The sequence below is a fragment of the Moschus berezovskii genome, chromosome 5, assembly GCF_049115385.1.
Source record: "Moschus berezovskii isolate FMDL1 chromosome 5, NW_MosBer_1.0, whole genome shotgun sequence".
Taxonomy (NCBI): Eukaryota; Metazoa; Chordata; class Mammalia; order Artiodactyla; family Moschidae; genus Moschus; species Moschus berezovskii.
This window is the reverse complement of record NC_142464.1, coordinates 12,280,396-12,306,464: the sequence shown is the minus strand read 5'-3', so window position 1 is coordinate 12,306,464 and position 26,069 is coordinate 12,280,396. Positions and strand designations below refer to the sequence as shown.

Genomic DNA, 26,069 nt, shown 5'->3' with positions numbered 1-26,069 from the left:
CTGAAGAACTGTCAGTGGATGTGTTTATGAATAAAAGGGGAGGGATGACACTTGAACATGGCACTTTTGGTCCCTGATGGCCGACTTGTTCTCAGAGACTGGTTAGTGTACCTGCTGCATCAGAATCACTTGGGAGTTCTCTAAAATCCTGGTTCTGTTTTCAGAGATTCTGATCTAATAGGATAATGGTAGAGATTACACATGCAAACAGTTCTTAAGTTTCTCAGATGATCCTGCTGCTTACCCAGGTCTGGGAATCACTGGCAATGTGGAAAAAGAAAATGTGCTTCTTCACCTTAGCACATCATTTGTTTCCTGTCGTTTTACTCAGAGTGGTGTGTGTATGGAGAAATACACAAATCCACAGCCAGAGAAGAAGATGGAGGATCTCTATTAAAATCAGAATAGTGACTGTCTCTGGCTCATGGGTTTATGGAAATATTTATTTTGCATTTGCTTTTCTTAGTTCTAAACTTTCTGATTAAATATGTATTATTTTTATAATAAATGTTGCTAAGGGAAATATTTACAGCCAGTACAAGATTATAAAGACCCCCATGCAATATATGTCTTTAATTTACCAAATGTGGGGGAAAACCCAAAACAGTCTATTAATGCATATGTCTTTTTTTTTAAGAGAGACTACTTTTAAAGCAATGTGGGAATAATATTTATTCATATGTTTTTAAAAATGTCACATTCTTTTAGAACACCGGTAAATGTACATCTCAGAAAATGTAAGACAAGTTAAAGCCTAATTAGCTTTTACTTGCTTTTCTTTGGCGAGACTGGAAATATAAGCCATTGACCAATGCTTATAAAAGATCTAATCAATCAGCAACTTTATACTGGATGAGGAGAGGAAAGCATTTCTGGTTCAATATAGGTTTTCCATCCGATCTGTGTTCTGGGCAGTGCTCCAGGAACAGTGCTCATTCCTTTTTGAAAATCCTCTTGGCTTCCACACCTTCATATGTGTAAGTCTGAAAGGTGTTCACAAACAGAAGAATTTGACATTAAGATTAGAGGCTCAATTAAGAAAAATATTAGTAATGTTTAGCTTCAAAATGTATTTTTTTTCTTGTACTTGATAGCCACATTTTATACAGATAGAGGAGACATTCATTTAAAAATATGTTTTGGTTTGTAGTCACATTTTCAGTTAAAATAGGCTCAATGTGTTGACGTATGTAAGTTCTCTTCAAATAGGCATCAGAAAATACCTATATTTTAAAACTCAGTAAGATTTATGAGAAAATAGTCTGTTTATTGATGATTTAACTCAGCAACTCCCCAGATAAAAATCATTGCTATATAATTATTTTTGTCTTTGGAAAATAACTCACCTGGACCATTTCGCCACCTATAATTTCTCGGACAGTATTTAGTTCATTTCCATTGTCCAACCGTTTAAATTTCCCGACAAGTTTATCTCCCTCCAGGGTCCATGCCCCCTGTGTAAGATTTCAAAATGATAATAATAAAAAAAAAAATTTTTAAGGGTCTTAAATGTGTCAGGCACTGTTCTGAGGCCTCCAGATCTACTTCATCAAACTTCACTGTAACCCTTTGAAGTAAATATGTTTATCTCTGTTGCACAGATGACAAAACTGAAATACAGTAATTAAAGTCCCAAAGCCAAGCTTGCACCTAGGTTACCAGGGTGCAACCTAGAGTACATGCTGGTAACCATCTCGCTCTAGTTTCCAAATGCTGAATTGTAAGGCTGATCGCCGAAGAATCGATGCTTTTGAACTGTGGTGCTGGAGAAGACTCTTGAGAGTCCCTTGGACTGCAAGGAGATCCAACCAGTCCATTCTAAAGGAGATCAATCCTGGGTGTTCATTGGAAGAACTGATGCTAAGGTTGATGCTCCAATACTTTGGCCACCTCATGTGAAGAGTTGACTCACTGGAAAAGATTCTGATGCTGGGAAAGGTTGGGGGCGGGAGAAGAAGGGGATGACAGAGAATGAGATGGCTGGATGGCATCACCGACTCGATGGACATGAGTTTGAGTGAACTCCGGGAGTTGGTGATGGACAGGGAGGCCTGGCATGTTGTGATTCATGGGGTCGCAGAGAGTCGGACACGACTGAGCGACTGAACTGAACTGAAGGCAGATAATCGGACTTCACTTTACTAAGTCTTTCACGTTAAAAAGAGTGTTCTAAGTTTAGTCATGGTCCATATTAGTTTCACAGAGAAGTTAACAGGCTTGTGCTTGTTTTCAGTTCAGTTCAGTTCAGTCTCTCAGTTGTGTCCGACTCTCTGCTACCCCATGAATCACAACATGCCAGGCCTCCCTGTCCATCACCAACTCCCGGAGTTCACTCAAACTCATGTCCTTAGAGTTGGTGATGCCATCCAGCCATCTCATTCTCTGTTGTCCCCTTCTCCTCCCGCCCCTAACCTTTCCTAGCATCAGAGTCTTTTCCAGTGAGTCAACTCGTCGCCATGAGGTGGCCAAAGTATTGCAGTTTCAGCTTTAGCATCAGTCCTTCCAATGAACACCCAGGATTGATCTCCTTTAGAATGGACTGGTTGGATCTCCTTGCAGTCCAAGGGACTCTCAAGAGTCTTCTCCAATACCACAGTTCAAAAGCATCAATTCTTTGGCGATCAGCTTTCTTCACAGTCCAACTCTCACATCCATACATGACCACTGGTGGTAACAGTTAAAACACAACCATAATTGATAAAATATTTGACAGCTTAATTATCATTGCAGACATGTTTAATTTAACCAGAAAAGTTCTAAGTGGAAGCAAGTTTTTTAAAAAATCAGTTAAAAAATGTGACCCCATTTTATATCTTAAATAGTAAAAAGTGAATTCCCAGTGACCTACATTGTAACATTGGACCTTTCTATTTGGTCACACATTCATTCACTAATTTATTCATTTATTTTATCATTTCAATTACATGTCTATTATATTTAAGTTAGATAACTCTAGAAGCTTTTATTGCTGTCAGATATGTTGAGAACACTGAAATTTTCTTTATAAATAGGTATATACTCAGTCATTCAAAGGGTATTTTTCTAATTGTTGTTTATCCAGGTTCTTTATAGATACTATGAAAATCAAGACATTTTTAAATACTTTGCTAGCTTGTATGATGTTTAATATGGATGAACTCCGTTGACTGCTTCAGTAAATGAAGGAGACCTACACTCATGAAGCCATCCCGTGGAAGAAAACAGATCATTTTTGCAGTATGTAGAAAAATCAGGAATGCTTTGCTTATAAAACATTTCTTACACTGAGTTCAGTTCCGTCTGCGAGGCTGTAATTAAAAGTGACACCAAGCTCAAAAATAATTTCGATGCTTCGAAAAGTGCTTGATTCTTTGACTGTGAATTTATTTCCTTCTTGTGTAATTATCAGTTTCAAATTATCATGAACTGCAAGCTTCCTTTTCACCACATTAACACCTGCAAAGGGAAAGAGATTGGAGGAAATAAAGTCAAAATGCCATGGAAAGTGCTACTTTTCCAAGTTCCATTTTAACTAGTTAATTAACCAGTTAATATTTTGTGGGCGAAGAGGAATACCTGATCATATTGCCTTTGCACCAGAGCATTCAAATTGCTTCTGTAGAAAAAGTTCAAGCTCAATCATATCAAACTTTTTTCTAAAACTGAAAAAAATTAAATGAAGCATAAAATTGTAGAATCTTAGAACTGAGTAATTAAAAAAAAGTTATAAATATTTTTGTTTCAGTGTTAAGTAAGTCAAATTCCAGGGATATCAAATGAAGGATTAAGAAAGTACATTTATATATTTATAAGGATATACTACTTTAATTCCACATGTATGGTATACTTTCTTTTTTAATGTCCCTTTGCTTTCCATGGCTTTATAATTCTGAATTTCATAATTCTCTTTGCTTTTTGTGGTATTTCTATCCTAGAAATGAGAAAATTAGCAAATATTACAGTCAAATTCATTATTATAAGAATCTACAAATTCCATAAATGTGAACTTGGAATCCCTAAACTACAGGATATAATTGATGCAGATTTTTATTTTTAGGGAATGACAAATCTTTTTGCCCATAGTGTTCAGTGTATGGGCTGCCAGAGTATTGGTGTAGATATTAAAATCTGTTAAATTAAAACTTCTGTAGAAACTACATGCTGTCATGAGATCATTCCAAAAGTTCTGCAAGTCAGAGGAAGAGAATTAAGCTCTATTATATGGCCTTTGCTTTTCCACCCCCTAGAATTTAATATTTTAAAGTATTAAAGTTATCATTATGCTCTGCCATATTTTACTTTCTAAACAAACAAAAAACTATCAATTTTCAATCACTGGTTAACATAAATGAAACATAGCTGGATATTCTTTGTGTTTTAGAGAATAGTGCCCAAGAATCTTTTCTTCTACTGGTGAGAGTATATTCTTTCTAATGTAAGAAGTGAGAATGTGGTTTTCCCTACTCTGAACCAGCACAACAGGTGCCACTGCCTAAGCCTTGAGGTTTAGAGGAGTTAAAGATGTCTGTGAAAAACAAAAGAACAAGCCGTTAAAGTATTAAGCACTTACCCATTTTTTCCATGAACTTTTCATAGTTTTCATTTCGGTCTACCTTCCAAGTACCATCAAACACCATGGTCTCCAGTTAATTCAGCCTCTGAGCAATCAGATTCAGGTCTGTCCTTAGGAGAGAATTTATTCTATTTCTTATCTTAGAACCAGCTTCATATTGTGATGTGGAAGTTTAAAGTTCAAGAGGCCACCTGACTTCATTAATGCCAAACCTTCTAGTTTCTATGAATTTCTTAGCTTCCCTTCTGAAATTCAACCGCAATAAACATGATAAGCATACGTATTCTATCTTAAACTATGACTTACGGGTACAATTATTTCAAGAGTTAGAATGCATACTGTATGAAGATAGTTTTTCTGCTTGCAAGTTCAAAGTGCACACTTTGTTGGATGTAGCATAATTTAGAGCATATATCAAATAGGTTCTGGAAAATGACACTATTAATGACCTATCCCTTTTTTATAATAGCAATTACCTTGTAAGTAATGTAAGACTCCATGACTAAATACAGCTGAAAACTTGATGTTAATAGGATATCGAGGCTGGAATTTTATTTATTTTTCTAATATGTCCTTTTTCATTGTGTTTTTGGGTTTCCAGGACTTTGGGTAAGTATCCTGGCACCTGTGCATGGCACACAGTAGGGACCCATTATATTTTTGTTTTGGTCTTAAATGCTGGTAGGCCACTGAGAAAAATTTCAAGAGGTGGAAACATGGATGGATGTCATGAAAACGCCCGTAAGTGAAAGAATCTGCAGACATCTGCCACCTGCAGGAAAACAAACGCCGGATGTCAGCTATGCCATTAAGTAAACCTGTTCCTGTATTTACTTTCCCAGTACTCAAACCACTTTGATATTTGGTTAAGAAAATCCTTGCTTTTCTGCTGTCTATTAGAAAGTCACCTGAAATGTGTTTATTTAGGTAGTTTTTGACACGTGAAGGAAATGGCAGCCCACTCCAGTATTCTTGCCTGGAGAATCCCAGGGACAGAGGAGCCTGGTGGGCTGCCCTCTGTGGGGTCGCACAGAGTCGGACACAACTGCTGTGACTTAGCAGCAGCAGCAGTGATTAACTTGGGACCAGATAGGACTTGGATTTGCCTGTTAAGATCAGCATAATGCTTTAGCTCCCTTTGGAAATACAACTTGCCTCTCTGTGATCTCACAGCGACTGAAATAAAAGTGCCTGACTCCGGAAGGTGGGGAGGAAGAAACTAGAATGGCTTCTTACCATTGTTCACCTAACACTGCCCTTTATGTCATGGCTGCCTTGAGCTTCCCAGGAAGAGCAGCATAAGATTAGATGAGGGTGAGTAGCTTGGACTCAGCAGACCTGCTAACAAATGGCCGTGCTAACCTTTCATCTTCCGTTTATCAGTAGCAGTAACCTAGTTTAAGATCAGTTAGGAATCCCTGTTATCTCTGTAGCCTGAAGTCATTGGCATTTTAAAAAATGATTAGATTGAATTTTTAACATTACACGTTCCTCTGCAGCTTCCAAACTCTGTATCTCCCATTTCTTACCACTTACCCGGACCCCATCTAGAAAAGGTACAGAACCAAGGACCAGTTTCCCTTACAGACCTCTTATACTGATGATACAGTTGGGCCAGTCAGCTGAGGGCCGACTCAGTCCTTTATTTTCTTCTTCGATAATACTAGATTTAGGGTCCTGCTCCTGCAGCTTGGGAGAGTGGGTGGGTTGGATGTGCTTGGTGGGGGCGGGGGCGGGTGGTACTGATGCCGTAGAGGTAGAGTTGTACTCTGTGGACCCCGCAGTCCACATCAGCACTGAGTTGTATGGAAGTAGTGGAAATCAGCAGGAGCTCCTGTTCATCCCTGTCCCATTCCTCCAAGAGAAAGTACAAACCGCATTCCTTAGGGTGGTTTCTGACGCCCCTTCTTACATCTTCGGTCTCCTGTCATTCCTTACTGTGCACTCTGAGAGTTAATACATTGAGCTTCCTGCAGCCCTCAGTCTTGTGAATGTGCCTGCTTTCTGTTGCTCCAGGTCACAGCTTGCTCACTGAGCGCTCCAGGAAACGTCCTGAACCACAGAGAGTGGGTCAGGTGAGTCCACGTCTTCCAAGGGCGGTGACCTTCTGAGAGCCTCAGCATAGCTCATGAGAGGCGAAAGGAGACGAGGCCTGACCGTCGTTTGTGTCATCATGAAGTGCACAGAGCGGTGTCGTGATGAGGGACAATGTGATGCTTCAGGCTCCTTCCTAAGGAATGGCTTTCTAGAGCTCACAGAAACCCTTCTACCCTGTCGTAAAGCCGAAGCGAAAGTGTTTCTCTTTTTTAAAATATGTATCACTTATGGGAAATAGCATTTTCAGAATTTCTGAACCCTGCTTTTCAGTGCCAAGTTATTTAACTTTTACATATCAGAGAAAAGTAGTGGTCTCTCTGAGAGCCCTGTAAGAGAAGGATTGGAGGGACAGATGTAAGCAGCAGCAGAAAAGTCCTAAGGCTACCGTCCAGTTCCTAGCAGTGAGTGGGGAGTGAGGGAGCATTCTGCAGTTTGCCTACAGAGTTTACTTCATTCTGTTTAAACATAAACCTCTAAATTTAGAAATACTAAGACCTTTTAAATTATGTTTCAGGATTTTGTGCATGAGATTGCTGGCTGATTTTCTTCTGAAAAAGGCTATAGAGTTACAGCAGTGTACAGGGAGGTATCTACCAAATAATGGGAGTACAACCTGCTAATTGTCATTAACAACAAGGCAGTCATTTTTAAAAGATTTAAATTGGAGGCTAATTACTTTACAATATTATAGTGTTTTTTGCCATACACTGACATGAATCTGCCCCGGGTGTACATGTGTTCCTCATCCTGAACCCCCTTCCCACCTCCCTCCCCATCCCATCCCTCAGGGTCATCCCAGTGCACCAGCCCTGAGCACCCTGTCTCATGCATCGAACCTGGGCTGGCGATCTATTTCACATATGGTAATATACATGTTTCAATGCCATGCTCTCAAATCATCCCACCCTCGCCTTCTCCCACAGTCCAACAGTTGGTTCTTTACATCTGTGTCTCTTTTGCTGTCTCGCATATAGGGTCATCATTACTATCTTTCTAAATTCCATATATATTCATTAATATACTGTATTGGTGTTTTTCTTTCTTTCTTCACTCTGTATAATAGGCTCCAGTTTCATCCACCTCGGGCTTCCATGGTGGCTCAGAGGTTAAAGCATCTGCCTCCAATGCGGGAGACCCAGGTTCGATCCCTGGGTCGGGAAGATCCCCTGGAGAAGGAAATGGTAACCCACTCCAGTATTCTTGCCTGGAGAATCCCATGGATGGAGAAGCCTGGTAGGCTACAGTCTACGGGGTCGCAAAGAGTTGGACACATCTGAGCGACTTCACTTTCACTTTCTTTCATCCACCTCATTAGAACTGATTCAAATGCATTCTTTCTAACAGCTGAGTAATATTCCATTGTGTATATGTACCCCAACTTTCTTATCCATTCATCTGTCAATGGACATCTAGGTTGCTTCCATGTCCTGGCTATTATAAACAGTGCTGCGATGGACACTGGGGTACACGTGTCTCTTTCATTTCTGGTTTCCTTGGTGTGTATGCCCAGAAGTGGGATTGCTGGGTCATATGGCAGTTCTGTTTCCATTTTTTTAAGGACTCTCCACACTGTTCTCCATAGTGGCTGTCCTAGTTTGCATTCCCACCAACAGTGTAAGAGGGTTCCCTTTTCTCCGCACCCTCTCCAGCATTTATTCTTTGTAGACTTTTTGAAAGTAGCCATTCTGACCAGCGTGAGATGGTACCTCATTGTGGTTTTGATTTGTATTTCTCTGATAATGAGTGATGTTGAGCATCTTTTCATGTGTTTGTTAGCACGGCAGCAGTTTTATAGGACCCACATGTGTTGGTTGAATGGTGTTGCGTGAAGGGTTTGTGGCTGTATCTTCTGACTTATTATTGTTTTTTGAATATTTATGTATTTGGTTGTGCCGGGTCTTAGTTGTGGCATGCGGGATCATCGGTTGTGTCACTCGGGGTCTTCACTTGTGGCGCGTGGGGTCTAGTTCCCTGACCAGGGATCAAAGCTGGGCCCCCTGCACTGGGAGCACGAAGTCTTAACCCCTGCCTTATCTTTTTTAATCTCTCCAGCAGTCTGAGTGAGAGGTTGCCCGTTTCCTATGCCCCTCATACCACAGTCAGAGGAAGATGGTTTGCATTATCTCCGCTCCCCATTCCCACATCCTTTATGTTTCTGACTTTTTTTTTCTTTTTTATTTCTACCAGTTTATTGCTCCTAACCCATCTCCCTCCACCCTCATGCATGTGTGCTCAGTCGTGTGACCCCATGGACTGCAGCTTGTCAGGCTCCCCTGTCCATGACTTTTCCAGGCAAGAATGCTGGAGTGGCTTGCCATTTCCTTCTCCTTTAAGGAAATCTTTTCCTTTGAGACCGTTTCCATTTGGCTGTCAGCTTCTAGCCTACTTCATCGTCATTATCTACCATCTGACCCATCTATCATTGTCTCCCATCTGTCCGCATTTATCATTGTTATCTACCATCTATCATGGAGAATCATGGCACCGGGCTCACCATCATCTCATCATCCCGCCGTGTCTTGCCATCATCCTAGGTGAGCTCAAAGTCCATGTGGATAAGATACTTGTCACTGTGGCCTCACGGTGCCTTAATCTCTTAATCTCTAATAACCTTTAGCTTTACTACACTTTATCCTACAGGGCTACAACCTGTGATTTGTCACTACTAGAGATTTTCCTCCTGTGAAATTTAATATGCCGCTCTGTGTTCACAGATCTTCATCTGCTCAGCGCCTTCATTTTCCTCATACCATCAGTTCTTAGCTTGAGGAGAACTTCAGTCAGTTATTTCCTCTATTTTCCCCAAAGTTTGGAGCCCCCCTCCTGGTTTGTTTACATTCTCTCTCCAAGCTATACATGTTGCCAATAAAATACTTCCTTTGCTGTCCCAAGTGCTATTACACCTGCATGGTCTCTAGTTTCGGTGGAATCATACCCTGCCTGGCAAGACTTTTGTATCCCCCCAAAATAAAAAATAAAATGGCAAGCAATCATTCTCTCAATTTATGTGTTCTCATTTTCAGTATTACCTGTTACTACTTTATTTACTTCTATAAATTCTTCACCCACCTATTCATTCAACATATATTGGAATTCTCATTATGACCTAGGCACTGGGCTAAATTACAGAGATAGAATGATGAACACATGCAGTTTCAGTCAGGAGAAAGCATGGCTTGAAATTAGAATAATTTGGTACCTGCAGAGATTTTTTTTCCTATCTGTATGTCTTCGTTTTATATGTATTTGGCTGAGGTGGTATCTTTTCTCCTTCACATTATGATAATCCAGTTTCTCTCATCTTAAGAAATGAAAAGAACTCTCCTGGATTCTGTTGGCATTTCTGCAACTTGCTCATTCTTTTTCCTTCCCCCTCATAGCCAGTCTTCTTGGAGAAGTGATCTGTACTGTCTCCATATTCTTACCTTCGATTAGAACCTCAGGCTACTGCAGTGGAGCTTTCATATCCACCCCTCCACTGAAACTACTTATTTTGCTGCCAAATCCAATATGCTTGCCTTGGCCCTTATTTTCTGTCATTACAGCATTCTAGACCATGGACTCCTCCCTTTTTCAAATTTCTCCTTTTCTTCTCATGACTTTATTTTTCTTTCATATTGCTCTTCTCTAAATGTCCTTTTCAGGCTCTTTCATGAGCACCTCTTCCTCAACCAGCATCTTATATTTTGAAGTTGCATCTTACGATCTCTTTGTTTTTCCATTCACATGTCTTCAGTTTCCATCTGTGGGACTAAAATTTTAAGATACAGCCCAGATCTCTCGCCTACCAGGAACCTATTCCTTACCAAGTTACTCTATTTGCAAGTTCATATGGTGCCTCAGACCCCACAAGCTGCTACGGACCTTAACATTCCACTCAGCCTTATTCTCTCTTGCAGGTCCTGTATCAGTGAATGATGCCATCATCCTTAGAATCATTCTAAAGCCTTTCCTCTCAGTTATCCTTGGCTTTCCATTTTATTAACAAAAAAATACAGTTTTAACTCCTTGCATGCATGCAAAGTCGCTTCAGTCGTGTCTGACTCTGTGCGACCCCATGGACTGCAGCCCACCAGGCTCTTCCGCCCATGGGATTCTCCAGGCAAGAGTACTGGAGTGGGTTGCCATTGCCTTCTTTAACTCCTTAACATCACTTAAATAGGTTTTCCCTTCCTTTTTATTCCAAGATAATTACCATTTTCCACCTCAGTTCAGTTCAGTTCAGTCGCTCAGTCGTGTCTGACTCTCCGCAACCCCATGAATCACAGCATGCCAGGCCTCCCTGTCCATCACCAACTCCCGGAGTTCACTCAAACTCATGTCCACAGAGTCGATGATGCCATCCAGCCATCTCATTCTCTGTCTTCCCCTCCTCCTCCCACCCCTAACCTTTCCCAGCATCAGAGTCTTTTCCAGTGAGTCAACTTGTCGCATGAGGTGGCCAAAGTATTGCAGTTTCAGCTTTAGCATCAGTCCTTCCAGTGAACACCCAGGATTGATCTCCTTTAGAATGGACTGGTTGGATCTCCTTGCAGTCCACGGGACTCTCAAGAGTCTTCTCCAACACCACAGTTCAAAAGCATCAATTCTTTGGCGATCAGCTTTCTTCACAGTCCAACTCTCACATCCATACATGACCATGGGAAAAACCATCGCCTTGACTAGACGGACCTTTGTTGGCAAAGTTATGTCTCTGCTTTTTAATATACTATCAAGGTTGGTCATAACTTTCTTGCCAAGGAGTAAGCGTCTTTTAATTTCATGGCTGCAATCAGCATCTGCAGTGATTTTGGAGCCCCCAAAAATAAAGTCTGACACTGTCTCCACTGTTTTTCCATCTATTTCCCATGAAGTGATGGGACCAGATGCCATGATCTTTGTTTTCTGAATGTTGAGCTTCAAGCCAACCTTTTCACTCTCCTCTTTCACTTTCATCAAGAGGCTTTTGAGTTCCTCTTCACTTTCTGCCATAATGGTAGTGTCATCTGCATATCTGAGGTTATTGATATTTCTCCCAGCAATCTTGATTCCAGCTTGTGCTTCTTCCAGCCCAGCGTTCCTCATGATGTACTCTGCATATAAGTTAAATAAACAAGGTGACAATATACAGCCTTGACGGACTCCTTTTCCTATTTGGAACCAGTCTGTTGTTCCATGTCCACTTTTAACTATTGCTTCCTGACCTGCATACAGGTTTCTCAAGAGGCAGGTCAGGTGGTCTGGTATTCCCATCTCTTTCAGAATTTTCAGTTTATTGTGATCCACACAAAGGCTTTGGCATAGTCAATAAAGCAGAAATAGATGTTTTTCTGGAACTCTCTTGCTCTTTTGATGATCCAGCGGATGTTGGCAATTTGATCTCTGGTGCCTCTGCCTTTTCTAAAACCAGCTTGAACATCTGGAAGTTCACGGTTCACATATTGCTGAAGCCTGGCTTGGAGAATTCTGAGCATGACTTGACTAGTGTGTGAGATGAGTGCAATTGTGTGGTAGCTTGAGCATTCTTTGGCATTGCCTTTCTTTGGGATTGGAATGAAGACTGACCTTTTCCAGTCCTGTGGCCACTGCTGAGTGTTCCAACTTTGCTGGCATATTGAGTGCAGCACTTTCACAGCATCACCTTTCAAGATTTGAAATAGCTCCACTGGAATTCCATCACCTCCACTAGCTTTGTTCGTAGTGATGCTCTCTAAGGCCCACTTGACTTCACATTCCAAGATGTCTGGCTCTAGGTCAGTGATCACGTTACCGTGACTATCTTGGTCATGAAGATCTTTTTTGTACAGTTCTTCTAGATAACTGCAATACTCTCCTAAATGATTTTCCCCTCTCTGGTCTTTCAGAATCTAGTTTGTGCAGAGAACATCTTTATAAAATGCAAATGTGACTGCATCTTGTCCTTCTCTGTTAACATTCAGTGATACCCTATTGCTGTCAGCGTAAAGTTCCAAATTCCTTACCTCTCCCGCACCCCCTTTTACTCTTCCTTCACAAGGTGCTGTCAGCCATGGCATCTCTCTTTGCATATCTTCCTTCCTCTGCTGGGAAGTCCCACCTCTCACACCATGCTTTTCCTGCCTAACATCCACTCAGCCTTTGGGAACTGGCTCAGTGGTGTCACCTCTCAACAGGCCTGGCTTGCCTACATCCTTCCTCTTTGCCTGGGCTAAGTTTCCTTCTTATCAGTATCATCATAACTCTTTTACTTTACATTTATTGTACTGATTGTAATAGGCTGTTAACCTGTTTGTTTCTTCTACTCTTCTGCTTTCCCATTACACATCACCATTATCTTCATTACCTCCACCATAGTCTGGCCCCAGGTAAATGATGGGAGGGAACACAGCCCCAACCATCAACAGAAAATTGAATTGAAGATTTACTAAGTATGGCCCCGCCCATCAGAACAAGACCTAGTTTCCCCCTCAGTCAGTCTCTCCCACCAGGAACCTTCCAGAAGCCTCTTATCTTTTTCCATCAGAGGGCAGACAGACTGAAAACCACAATCACAGAAAACTAACCAATCTGATCACATGGACCACAGCCTTGTGTAACTCAATGAAACTAGCAGCCGTGCCCTGTAGGGCCACCCAAGATGGACAGGTCATGGTGGAGAGTTCTGACAAAACATGGTCCACTGGAGAAGGGAATGGCAAACCACTTCAGTACTCTTGCCTTGAGAACCCCATGAACAGTATAAAAGGCAAAAAGATAGGACACTGAAAGATGAAATCCCCAGGTCAGTAGGTGCCCAATATGCTACTGGAAATCAGTGGAGAAATAACTCCAGAAAGAATGAAGAGATGGAGCCAAAGCAATAACAACACACAGTTGTTTATGTGACTGGTGATGGAAGTAAAGTCCAATGCTGTAAAGAGCAGTATTGCATAGGAACCTGGAATGTTAGGTCCATGAATCAAGGCAAATTGGAAGTGCTCAAACAGGAGATGGCAAGAGTGAACATTGACATTTTAGGAATTAGTGAACTAAAATGGACTGGAACGGGTGAATTTAACTCAGATAACCATTATATCTACTACTGTGGGCAAGAATCATTTAGAAGAAATGAAGTAGCCATCATAGTCAACAAAAGAGTCCGAAAAGCTGTACTTGGATGCAGTCTCAGGAATGACAGAATGATCTCTGTCCGTTTTCAAGGCAAACCATTCAATATCACAGTAATCCAAGTCCGTGCCCCAACCAGTGATGCTGAAAAGCTTAAGTTGAACGGTTCTTTGAAGACCTACCCGAACTTCTAGAACTAATACCCAAAAAAGATGTCCTTTTCATTATAGGGGTCTGGAATGCAAAAGTAGGAAGTCAAGAAATACCTGGAGTAGCAGGCACATTTGACCTTAGAGTAGAGAATGGAGCAGGGCAAAGACTAATAGAGTTCTGCCAAGGGAAAGCATGGTCACAGCAAACACCCTCTTTCAACAACACAAGAGAAGACGCTACACATGGACATCACCAGACAGTCAATACCGAAATCAGACTGATTACATATTTTGCAGCCAAAGATGGAGAAGCTCTATCCAGTCAGCAAAAACAACACCAGGAGCTGACTGGGGCTCAGATCAGATCAGTTAGTTCAGTTGCTCAGTTGTTTCCGACTCTGTGATGCCATGGACTGCAGCACGCCAGGCCTCCCTGTCCATCACCAACTCCCAGAGTTCACCCAAACTCGTGTCCATTGAGTCAGTGATGCCATCCAGCCATCTCATCTTCTGTCGTCCCCTTTTTCTCCTGCCTTCAATCTTTCCAAGCATCAGGGTCTTTTCAAATATGTCAGCTCTTCGCATCAGGTGGCCGAAGTATTGGAGTTTCAGCTTCAACATCAGTCCTTTCAGTGAACACCTGGGACTGATCTCCTTTAGAATGGACTGGTTGGATCTCCTTGCAGTCCACGAGACTCTCAAAAGTCTCCAACAGCACAGTTCAAAAGCATCAATTTTTCGGCTCTCAGCTTTCTTTATAGGGCAACTCTCACATCCATACATGACTGCTGGAAAACCATAGCCTTGACTAGACAGACCTTTGCTTGCTGGAAAAGTAATGTCGGCTTTTTAATATGCTGTCTGGGTTGGTCACTTTCCTTTTAATTTCAAGGCTGCAGTCACCATCTGCATTGATTTTGGAACCCCCAAAAATAAAATCAGCCAATGTTTCCACTGTTTCCCCATCTATTTGCCATGAAGTGATGGGACCAGATGCCATGATTTCAGTTTTCTGAATGTTGAGCTTGAAGCCAACCTTTTCACTCTTCTCTTTCACTTTCATCAAGAGGCTTTTTAGTTCCTCTTCACTTTCTGCCATAAGGGTGGTGTCATCTGTATATCTGAGGTTGTTGATATTTCTCCCAGCAATCTTGATTCCAGCTTGTGCTTCCTCCAGCCCAGCATTTCTCATGATGTACTGTGCATATAAGTTAAATAAGCAGGGTGACGAGTACAGCCTTGACGTACTCCTTTTCCTATTTGGAACCAGTCTGTTCCATGTCCAGTTCTAACTGTTGCTTCCTGACCTGCATACAGGTTTCTCAAGAGAAACCATCTCTTTCAGAATTTTCCACAGGCTGTGGTGATCCACAGGGCTTTGGCATAGTCACTAAAGCAGAAGTAGATGTTTTTCTGGAACTCTGTTGCTTTTTTGATGATCCAGTGGATATTGGCAATTTGTCTCTGGTTACTCTGCCTTTTCTAAAGCTAGCTTGAACATCTGGAAGTTTACGGTTCACATACTGCTGAAGCCTGGCTTGGAGAATTTTTAGCATACTTTATTAGTATGTGAGATGAGTGCAATTGTGTTGTAGTTTGAGCATTTTTTGGCATTGCCTTTCTTTGGGATTGGAATGATCCTGTGGCCACTGCTGAGTTTTCCAACTTTGCTGGCATATTGGGTGCAGCAGTTTCACAGCATCATCTTTTAGGATTTGAAATATCTCAACTGGAATTCCGTTACCTCCACTAGCTTTGTTTGTAGTGATCCTTCCTAAGGCCCACCTGACTTCACATTCCAGGATGTCTGGCTCTAGGTGAGTGATCACACCATTGTGATTATCTTGGTCATGAAGATCTTTTCTGTACAGTTTTCTTTGTATTCTTGCCACCTCCTCTTAATATCTTCTGCTTCTGTTAAGTCCATACCATTTCTGTCCTTTATTGAGGCCATCTTCACATGAAATGTTCTCTTGGCATCTCTGATTTTCTTGAAGAGATCTCTAGTCTTTCCCATTCTGTTGTTTTCCTCTATTTGCACTGATCACTGAGGAAGGCTTTATCTCTCCTTGCAATTCTTTGGAACTCTGCATTTAAATGGGTATATCTTTCCTTTTCTCCTTTGCTTTTGTTTTCTCTTTTCACAGCTATTTGGAAGGCCTCCTCAGACAGCCATTTTGCTTATTTGCATTTCTTTTTCTTGGGGCTTGTCTTGCTCCCTATCTCCTGTACAATGTCACAAACCTCTGTCCATAGTTCATCAGGCACTCTGTGTATCAGATCTAGTCCTTTAAATCTATTTCTCACTTCCACTGTATAATCGTGGCTCAGATCATGAACTACTTATTGCCAAATTCAGACTTAAATTGAAGAAAGTAGCAAAAACCACTATACCATTAAGGTATGACCTAAGTCAAATTCCTTATGAATAATCATAAGTGAAAGTGGAAGTAAGAAATAGATTCAAGGGAATATACATGATAGAGTGCCTGAAGAACTATGGATGGAGGTTCGTGACATTGAACGGAAGGCAGGAATCAAGGCCATCCCCAAGAGAAAGAAAGCAAAAAGGCAGAAAAGTTTGCCTGAGTAGCCCTTACAGGTATCTGTGAAAAGAAGAGAAGGGAAAGGCAAGGGAGAAAAAGAAAGATGTACTCATTTGTGTGCACGGTTCCAAAGAATAGCAAAGAGAGATAAGAAAGCCTTCCTCAGTGATCAGTGCAAAGACATAGAGGAAAGCAACAGAATGGGAAAGACTGGAGATCTCTTCAGAAAATTAGAGATACCAAGGGAATATTTCATGCAAAGATGGGCTCAATAAAGGACAGAAATGGTATGGACTTAACAGAAGCAGAAGCCATTAAGAATAGGTGGCAAGAATACACAGAAGAACTGTACAGAAAAGATCTTCATGACCCAGATAATCATGATGGTGTGATCACTCACCTAGAGCCAGACATGCTGGAATGTGAAGTCAGGTGGGCCTTAGGAAGGATCACGACATACAAAGTAGTGGAGGTGATGGATTTCCAGTTGAACTATTTCAAATCTTAAAAGATGATGCTGTGAAAGTGCTGCACTCAATATGCCAGCAAATTTGGAAAACTCAGCAGTGATCACAGAAAGGCAATGCCAGAGAATGCTCAAACTATTGCACAATTGCATTCATCTCACACACTAGCAAAGTAATGCTCAAAATTCTCCAAGCCAGGCTTCAGCAGTATGTGAACTGTGAACTTCCACATGTTCAAGCTGTATTTAGAAAAGGCAGAGAAACCAGAGATCAAATTGCCAACATCTGTTGGATCATCAAAAAAGCAAGTTGGTTTCAGAAAAACATCTATTTCTACTTTATTGACTGTACCAAAGCCTTTGACTGTGTGGATCACAATAAACTGGAAAATTCTGAAAAAGATGGGAATACCAGACCACCTGACCTGCCTCTTGAGAAACCTGTATGCAGGTCAGGAAGCAACAGTTAGAAGTGGACATGAAACAATAGACTGGTTCCAAATAGGGAAAGGAGCACATCAAGGCAGTATATTGTCACCGTGCTTTAACTTATATGCATAGTACATCATGAAAAACGCTGGACTGGATGAAGTACAAGCTGGAATCACATTACTGGGAGAAATATCAATTCTTGATGAAAATGTAAGACAGGAGTGAAAAAGCTGACTTAAAACTCAACATTCTGAAAACTAAGATCATGGCATCTTGTCCTGTCACTTCATGGCAAATGACGGGAAATAGTAGAAAGAGTGGCAGACTTTATTTTGGGGGGCTCCAGAATCACTGCAGATGGTGACTGCCGCCATGAAATTAAAAGACGGTTGCTCCTTTGAAGAAAAGTTATGACAAACCTACACAATATATTAAAAAGCAGAGATATTACTTTGCTGACCAAGTTCTGTCTAGTCTAGGCTATGGTTTTTCCAGTAGTCAATATGGATGTGAGCATTGGCCTATAAAAAAAGCTCAGCGCAGAAGAATTGATGCTTTTGAACTGTGGTGTTGGAGAAGACTCTTGAGAGTCCCTTGGACTGCAAGGAGAGCCAACCAGTCCATCATCAAGGAAATCACACCTGACTATTCTTTGAAAGGACTGATGCTGAAGCTGAAGCTCCAATTGTCTGGCCCACCTGATGCAAAGAATTGACTCATTTGAAAAGACCCTGATGCTGGGAAAGATTGAAGGCAGGAGAAAAAGGGGATGACAGAAGATGAGATGGTTGGATGGCATCACCAACTCAATGGACAGGAGTTTGAGTGAACTCCAGGAGTTGGTGATGGACAGGGAGGCCTGGAGTGCTGGAGTCCATGGAGTCACAAAGAGTCAGACTCAAATGAGTGACTGAACTGAACTTTTCGATTTGAAGGGTAAAGATAACATAAACTGTATACATAGAATGCAGGAAATAAGTTCATATATTCTAGTTAAAGCCTTTGTTGCCCCTTTAGAATTATCACTTTTTCCTACTCTGGGTACGGGATGTGAATATTGACTAGCTAACAGGTTGTTTCTCGTGATGTAATCTGCGTATATGTCAAATAAGCAGGGTGACAATATACGGCCTTGATGTACTCTTTTTCCTATTTGGAACCAGTCTGTTATTCCATGTCCACTTTTAACTATTGCTTCCTGAACTGCATACAGGTTTCTCAAGAGGCAGGTCAGGTGGTCTGGTATTCCCATCTCTTTCAGAATTTTCAGTTTATTGTGATCCACACAAAGGCTTTGGCATAGTCAATGAAGCAGAAATAGATGTTTTTCTGGAACTCTCTTGCTCTTTTGATGATCCAGCGGATGTTGGCAATTTGATCTCTGGTTCCTCTGCCTTTTCTAAAACCAGCTTGAACATCTGGAAGTTCACGGTTCATGTACTGCTGAAGCCTGGCTTGGAGAATTTTGAGCATGACTTTACTAGCATGTGAGATGAGTGCAGCTGTGTGGTAGTTTGAGCATTCTTTGGCATTGCCTTTCTTTGGGATTGGAATGAAGACTGACCTTTTCCAGTCCTGTGGCCACTGCTGAGTGTTCCAACTTTGCTGGCATATTGAGTGCAGCACTTTCACAGCATCATCTTTCAAGACTTGAAATAGCTCAACTGGAATTCCATCACCTCCACTAGCTTTGTTCGTAGTGATGCTTTCTAAGGCCCACTTGACTTCACATTCTAGGATGTCTGGCTCTAGGTGAGTGATCACACCATCGTGATTGTTTGGGTCATGAAGATCTTTTTTGTACAGTTCTTCTGTGTATTCTTGCCACCTCTTCTTAATACCTTCTGCTTCTGTTAGGTCCATACCATTTCTGTCCTTTATTGAGCTATCTGTGCATGAAATGTTCCCTTGGTATCTCTTATTTTCTTTGAGAGATCTCTAGTCTTTCCCATTCTATTGTTTTCCTCTATTTCTTTGCATTGATCACTGAGGAAGGCTTTCTTATCTCTCCTTGCTATTCTTTGGAACTCTGCATTCAAATGGTAATATCTTTCCTTTTCTCCTTTGCTTTTTGCTTCTCTTCTTTTCACAGCTATTTGTAAGGCCTCCTCAGACAGCCATTTTGCTTTTTTGCATTTCTTTTTCTTGGGGATGTTCTTGATTCCTGTCTCCTGTACAATGTCACGAACCTCCGTCCATGTTTCATCAGACATTCTGTCTATCAGATCTAGTCCCTTAAATCTGTTTCTCACTTCCGCTTTACAGTCATAAGGGATTTGATTGGTCATACCTAAATGGTCTAGTGGTTTTCTCTACTTTCTTCAATTTCAGTCGGAATTTGGCATTAAGGATTTCATGATCTGAGCCACAATCAGCTCCCCGTCTTATTTTTGCTGTACGTATAGAACTTCTCCATCTTTGGCTGCAAAGAATATCATCAGTCTGATTTCGGTGTGGACCATCGGCGATGTCCATGTGTAGAGTCTTGTGTTGTTGGAAGAGGGTGTTTGCTTCGGCCAGTGCGTTCTCTTGGCAAAACTCTGTTAGCCTTTGCCTGTTTCATTCCGTGCTCCAAGGTCAAATTTACCTGTTACTCCCGGTGTTTCTTGACTTCTTAGTTTTGCATTCCAGTCCCCTATAATGAAAAGGACATGTTTTTTTGGGTGTTAGTTCTAGAAGATCTTGTAGGTCTTCATAGAACCATTCAGCTTCTTCAGCGTTACTGGTCGGGGCATAGACTCGAATTACCATAGTATTGAATGGTTTGACTTGGAAATGAGCAGAGATCATTCTGTCGTTTTTGAGATTGCATTGAAGTACTGCATTTCAGACTCTTTTGTTGACTATGATGGCTACTCCATTTCTTCTAAGGGATTCCTGCCCATAGTAGTAGATATAAAGGTCATCTCAATTAAATTCACTCATTCCAGTCCGTCTTAGTTCGCTGGTTCCTAGAATATCGATATTCACTCTTGTCATCTGCCGTTTGACCACTTCCAATTTGCCTTGATTCATGGACCTAACATTCCAGGTTCCTATGCAACATTACTCTTTACAGCATGGGACCTTGCTTCTGTCACCAGTCCCATCCACAACTGGGTGTTGTCTTTGCTTTGGCTCCATCCCTTCATTCTTTCTGGATTTATTTCTCCACTGATCTCCAGTAGCATATTGGGAACCTACTCACCTGGGGAAGTTAAATGCAGAGTGTATCATGAGTAATGCTGGGCTGGAGGAAGCACCAACTGGAATCAAGATTGCCAGGTGAAATATCAGTACCCTCAGATATGCAGATGACACCACCCTTGTGGCAGAAAGTGAAGAGGAACTAAAGAGTCTCTTGATGAAAGGGAAAGAGGAGAGTAAAAATTTGGCTTAAAGCTCAACATTCAGAAAACTAAGAGCATGGCATCCAGTCCTATCACTTCATGACAAATAGATGGGGAAACAGTGGAAATAGTGGCTGACTTTATTTTTCTGGGCTGCAATCACTGCAGATGGTGATTGCAGCCATGAAGTTAAAAGACACTTACTCCTTGGAAGGAAAGTTATGTCCAACCTAGACACCATATTAAAAAGCAGAGACATTACTTTGGCAACAAAGGCCTGTCTAGTCAAGGCTATGGTTTTTCCCATGGTCATGTATGGATGTGAGAGTTGGACTGTGAAGAAAGCTGAGTGCTGGAGAATTGATGCTTTTGAACTGCGGTGTTGGAGAAGACTCTTGAGAGTCCCTTGTACTGCAAGGAGATCCAACCAGTCCATCCTAAAGGAAATCAGTCCTGGGTGTTCATTGGAAGGACTGACTTGAAGCTGAAACTCCAATACTTTGGCCACCTGATGCAAAGAGCTGACATATTTGAAAAGACCCTGATACTGGGAGGGATTGAGGGCAGGAGGAGACGGGGACGACAGAGGATGAGATGATTGGATGGCATCACCGACTCGATGCACATGGGTTTGGTGGACTCCGGGAGTTGGTGATGGACAGGGAGGCCTGGTGTGCTGCGGTCCATGGGATTGCAGTGTCGGACACGACCGAGCGACTAAACTGAGCTGAACTGCACTGAGTAGGTTGTTTGGTCATGAGCAGTATGCCATTCCTTTTTTCTTAGACCTTTTGTTGATGTGTCGTTGATTTACATACAGTACAGTGTTAGCTTCAGGTTTTTAGGTGTACAGCACAGTGACGTCGGGTTTTTTTCTGTTATAGTCATTATAGGTTTTTATGAGGTTTTGAGTAAAATTCCCTATGACAGACAGTAAATCCTTGTTTTTTATTTATGTATAGTGTTAATTGCTCAGTTGTGTTTAACTCTTTGTGACCCAGTGGACTGTAGCACACACGCCAGACTCTTCTGTTCATGGAATTCTCCAGGGAAGAATATTGGAGTGGATATCCGTTCCGTTCTCCAGAGGATCTTCTTGACCCAGGGGTGGAACCCAGGTCTCCTGCATTTCAGGCAGACTCTACCGTCTGAGCCAGCACGGAAGCTATATATACACTATACATGTATACTTTACGTTCAGTAGTTCATTAATTCCATCTTCCTGATTTGTCCCTCACACTCTCCTCTCTCCCCTTTGGCGACCATGCATTTGTGTTCTGTCTCTGAGTCTGTTTCTGTTTTGTATATAGACTCACTTGTATTGTTTTTACATTCCACCTGTACCTGATACCATATAATCATCTTTCTCTTGTTTTTTTAATCCAGTCAGCCTCTCTGTTTCTTTTGATCAGAGCATTTTGTTCATTGATCGTTCAAGTGATTATTGACAGGTATGTACTTATTGCCATTTTAATCATAGTTCTTCTTTCTCCTTTTTATTTTTCCTTCTGTGCTTTGATGATTTTCTTTGGTAAAATGCTTAAATTTCTTTCTGTTTGTTTTTTGTGAATCTGTTGTATGTTTTTGATTTGTGGTTACCATGCAGTTCCAGTATGTTGACCTGTAATTATATCTCCTTTCTTTAAGACATGTAAGTTTAAATATGTTCTAAAAGATCAACACTTTTATACTCACTCCACCACGTTGTGACTTTAAAGTCCTGGTTCACATCTTCACGCTTATCCTGTTACCATTAATTGCAGTTATCATCGTTTTTATATTTTTTATTTTTTTCTATATCCTGGCTTGTTTCAGTGATCTTCATTTCTTTTATGCATTTGTCTTTAACATTGTGATTTTCCCTCTCCTATAGAGTCTTGCTTTTCTTATATTTAGAGAAAACCCTTCAATGTTTCTTTTAAGATAGGTTTCAGTTCAGTTCAGTTCAGTCACTCAGTTGTGTCTGACTCTTTGTGACCCCATGAACCGCAGCACGCCAGGTCTCCCTGTCCATCACCAACTCCCGGAGTCCACCCAAACCCATGTCCATCAAGTCGGTGATGCCATCCAACCATCTCATCCTCTATCGTCCCCTTCTCCTCCCATCCCCAATCCCTCCCAGCATCAGGGTTTTTTCAAATAAGTAAGCTCGTCGCATGAGGTGGCCAAAGTATTGGAGTTTCAGCTTTAGCATCAGTCCTTCCAATGAACACCCAGGACTGATCTCCTTTGAATGGACTGGCTGGATCTCCTTGAAGTGCAAGGGACTCTCGAGAGTCTTTTCCAGCACCACAGTTCAAAAGCATCAATTCTTTGGCAATCAGCTTTCTTCACAGTCCAACTCTCCCATCCATACATGACCACTGGAAAAACCATAGCCTTGACTAGACTATTACTTTGTTGGGAAAGTAATGTCTATGCTCCTTGGAAGGAAAGTTATGACCAACCTTGATAGTATATTAAAAAGCAGAGACATTACTTTGCCGACCAAGGTCCGTCTAGTCAAGGCAATGGTTTTTCCCGTGGTCATGTATGGATGTGAGAGTTGGACTGTGAAGAAAGCTGATCGCCGAAGAATCGATGCTTTTGAACTGTGGTGTTGGAGAAGACTCTTGAGAGTCCCTTATACTGCAAGGAGATCCAACCAGTCCATTCTAAAGGAGATCAATCCTGGATGTTCATTGGAGGGACTGATGCTAAAGCTGAAACTCCAATACTTTGGCCACCTCATGAGATGAGTTGACTCACTGGAAAAGACTCTGATGCTGGGAAAGGTTGGGGGCGGGAGGAGAAGGGGACGACGGAGAATGAGATGGCTGGATGGCATCACCGACTCTGTGGACATGAGTTTGAGTGTACTCCGGGAGTTGGTGATGGACAGGGAGGCCTGGCGTGCTGTGATTCATGGGGTCGCGGAGAGTCAGACACGACTGAGCGACTGAACTGAACTGAACTGAATGTCTATGCTATCTAGGTTGGTTATAACTTTCCTTCCAAGGAGTAAACATCTTTTAATTTCATGGCTGCAAGTGATTTTGCAGCCCTAAGAAATAAAGTCTGACACTGTTTCCACTGTTTCCCCATCTATTTGCCATGAAGTGATGGGGCCAGATTCCATGACCTTGGTTTTCTAAATGTTGAGCTTTAAGCCAGCTTTTTCACTCTCCTCTTTCACTTTCATCAAGAGGCTTTTTAGTTCCTCTTCACTTTCTGCCATAAGGGTGGTGTCATCTGCATATCTGAGTTTATTGATATTTCACCCAGCAATCTTGATTCCAGCTTAAGCTTCTAAGATAGGTTTAGTATTGGTGAATTCTTTTCAGTTTTTGCTTGTCTGAGAAATTCTTAATCTCTCCTTCTATTCTAAATGATAATCTTGCCCAGTAGAATGTTCTCGATTGCAGATTTTGCCCTTTCAGGACTTTGTTTATCTTGCCACTCCTTTATGTCTGCACAGTTTCCGCAGATAAATCAGCTGATAGCTTTATGGAGATTCCCTTGTAACTGACTCTTTGTTTGGCTCTTGCTGCCATTAGCATTTTAATTATGATATATCTTGGACTGAGTCTGTTTGGATTCATCTCTTTTGGGACCCTCTGCTTCCTGTACCTGGATATCTGTTTCCTTCTTTAGGTTTTGGAATTTCTTAATTTCTTTAAATATATTTTCGATCCTCTTCTCTCTTCTTCTGTAACATCTTTATGTGTAGATTGACACAGTTTATATTATTCTGTAGATCTGATGTGTTGCTTTCAATTCATTTGTCTTCCTGTCTGATGTTCTGACTGAGTGATTTCCATTATTTTGCCTTCCAGATTACTTATTCATTCTTTTGTGTTACATTTAGTCTGATGTTCACCGTCTCTGGATTGGTTTTTATCTTAGCAATTAAACTGTCAGGTTTGATTGGTTCATTTTTATGGTTTTTAGTTCCTGTCAACAATCTTTTTAAGATCAGTGAGCGCTTTTATTACCTGCTTCTTTATCTTGCTGTCTAGTACACTGATAAACTCTTCCATTTGTTCTCTCAGGGATTTCTCTGGGTTTTTCAGTTGTAGTAGTTCCTCTGTGTTTTCATTTTACTTGAGTTTCTCTGTCTCTATGAACTTAGGAAAAACAGTTATCTACTGTGGTTTTGAAACATTGTTTTTTTTGTGGGAGTCTCTGTGTAGATGTCTAATGTTTTTGGTATGAGGGCTGGTTTTGGTATGTATGCCAGCCACGCCTTTCCTCAGAATATGCTGGCTGTTAACAGTCAGAACTGTACATGGAACAACAGACTGGTTCCAAATAGGAAAAGGAGTGCGTCAAGGCTGTATATTGTCACCCTGCTTATTTAACTTATATGCAGAGTACATCATGAGGAACGCTGGGCTGGAAGAAGCACAAGCTGGAATCAAGATTGCTGGGAGAAATATCAATAACCTCAGATATGCAGATTTTTTATACTACCCTTATGGCAGAAAGTGAAGAGGAACTCAAAAGCCTCTTGATGAAAGTGAAAGAGGAGAGTGAAAAGGTTGGCTTGAAGCTCAACATTCAGAAAACAAAGATCATGGCATCTGGTCCCATCACTTCATGGGAAATAGATGGAAAAACAGTGGAGACAGTGTCAGAATTTATTTTTTTGGGCTCCAAAATCACTGCAGATGCTGATTGCAGCCATGAAATTAAAAAATGCTTACTGCTTGGAAGGAAAGTTATAACCAACTTCGATAATATATTAAAAAGCAGAGACATTACTTTGCCAACAAAGGTCTGTCTAGTCACGACGATGGTTTTTCCTGTGGTCATGTATGGATGTGAGAGTTGGACTGTGAAGAAAGCTGATTGCCGAAGAATTGATGCTTTTGAACTGTGGTGTTGGAAAAGACTCTTGAGAGTCCCTTGGTCTGCAAGGAGATCCAACCAGTCCATTCTAAGGGAGATCAATCCTGGGTGTTCATTGGAAGGACTGATGCTAAAGCTGAAACTGCAATACTTTGGCCACCTCATGCGACTAGTTGACTCACTGGAAAAGACTCTGATGCTGGGAAAGGTTAGGGGCAGGAGGAGAAGGGGACGACCGAGAATGAGATGGCTGGATGGCATCACCGACTCTGTGGACATGAGTTTGAGTGAACTCTGGGAGTTGGTGATGGACAGGGAGGCCTGGCGTGCTGTGATTCATGGGGTCGCGGAGAGTCGGACACGACTGAGTGACTGAACTGAACTGAACTGAACCTCTTGATCGGGAGTGTGGATATTGTTGTAGTGTCTAGAGCCTGTGTTAGATGTGAAGCGAGGCTTCCTCTCTGCCCTGTCAGGGCCAGGGTCTGCTCCCCAGGTGTTGGAGTAAAAGCGGCGAAGTTTGGGACTGATCAGTGCTGTTGCCCTCGAGTGATCAGCCTTGGTGTCCTGCCTCAGAGGCGGTGGTTGCTGAAGCAGTGA

General features: G+C 41.6%; 1 protein-coding gene and 1 long non-coding RNA gene across 11 annotated transcripts in view; one reads left to right on the top strand and one right to left on the bottom strand.

Moving 5' to 3' along the window:
• The window catches only part of LOC129561526 (uncharacterized), a 108,619-nt gene that overhangs the window by 17,904 nt on the left and 64,646 nt on the right, over positions 1-26,069 (top strand). Inside the window, exons 1-2 of one of the 10 annotated variants that reach the window (XR_016037400.1) lie at positions 2,257-5,866; positions 6,569-6,627. The exons of 8 other annotated variants lie outside the window; for them this stretch is intronic. This is a non-coding gene — a long non-coding RNA (uncharacterized LOC129561526). Of the gene's footprint in view, positions 1-2,256; positions 5,867-6,568; positions 6,628-26,069 lie in introns of those variants that run through there. One more of the 10 variants, XR_008687022.2, reaches the window with a different exon arrangement.
• Positions 847-4,640, bottom strand: FABP2 (fatty acid binding protein 2). The gene is made up of 4 exons (XM_055434156.2): positions 4,550-4,640; positions 3,263-3,435; positions 1,347-1,454; positions 847-983 (listed from the first exon to the last, which is right to left on the bottom strand). Exons 1-4 carry the CDS (start codon positions 4,614-4,616, stop codon positions 933-935), a joined length of 399 nt encoding a protein of 132 aa, XP_055290131.1. The 5' UTR covers positions 4,617-4,640; the 3' UTR covers positions 847-932.

What these genes read in the sequence shown, in the direction of transcription:
- FABP2 (XM_055434156.2), bottom strand. Translation starts at nt 4,616, where the DNA reads ATGGTGTTTGATGGTACTTGGAAGGTAGACCGAAATGAAAACTATGAA. An exon ending in CAGACGGAACTGAACTCAGT is followed by an intron (nt 1,455 to 3,262) that starts GTAAGAAATGTT and finishes AATCTTACACAG; the next exon opens with GGGGCATGGACCCTGGAGGG. An exon ending in TAGGTGGCGAAATGGTCCAG is followed by an intron (nt 984 to 1,346) that starts GTGAGTTATTTT and finishes AACACCTTTCAG; the next exon opens with ACTTACACATATGAAGGTGT.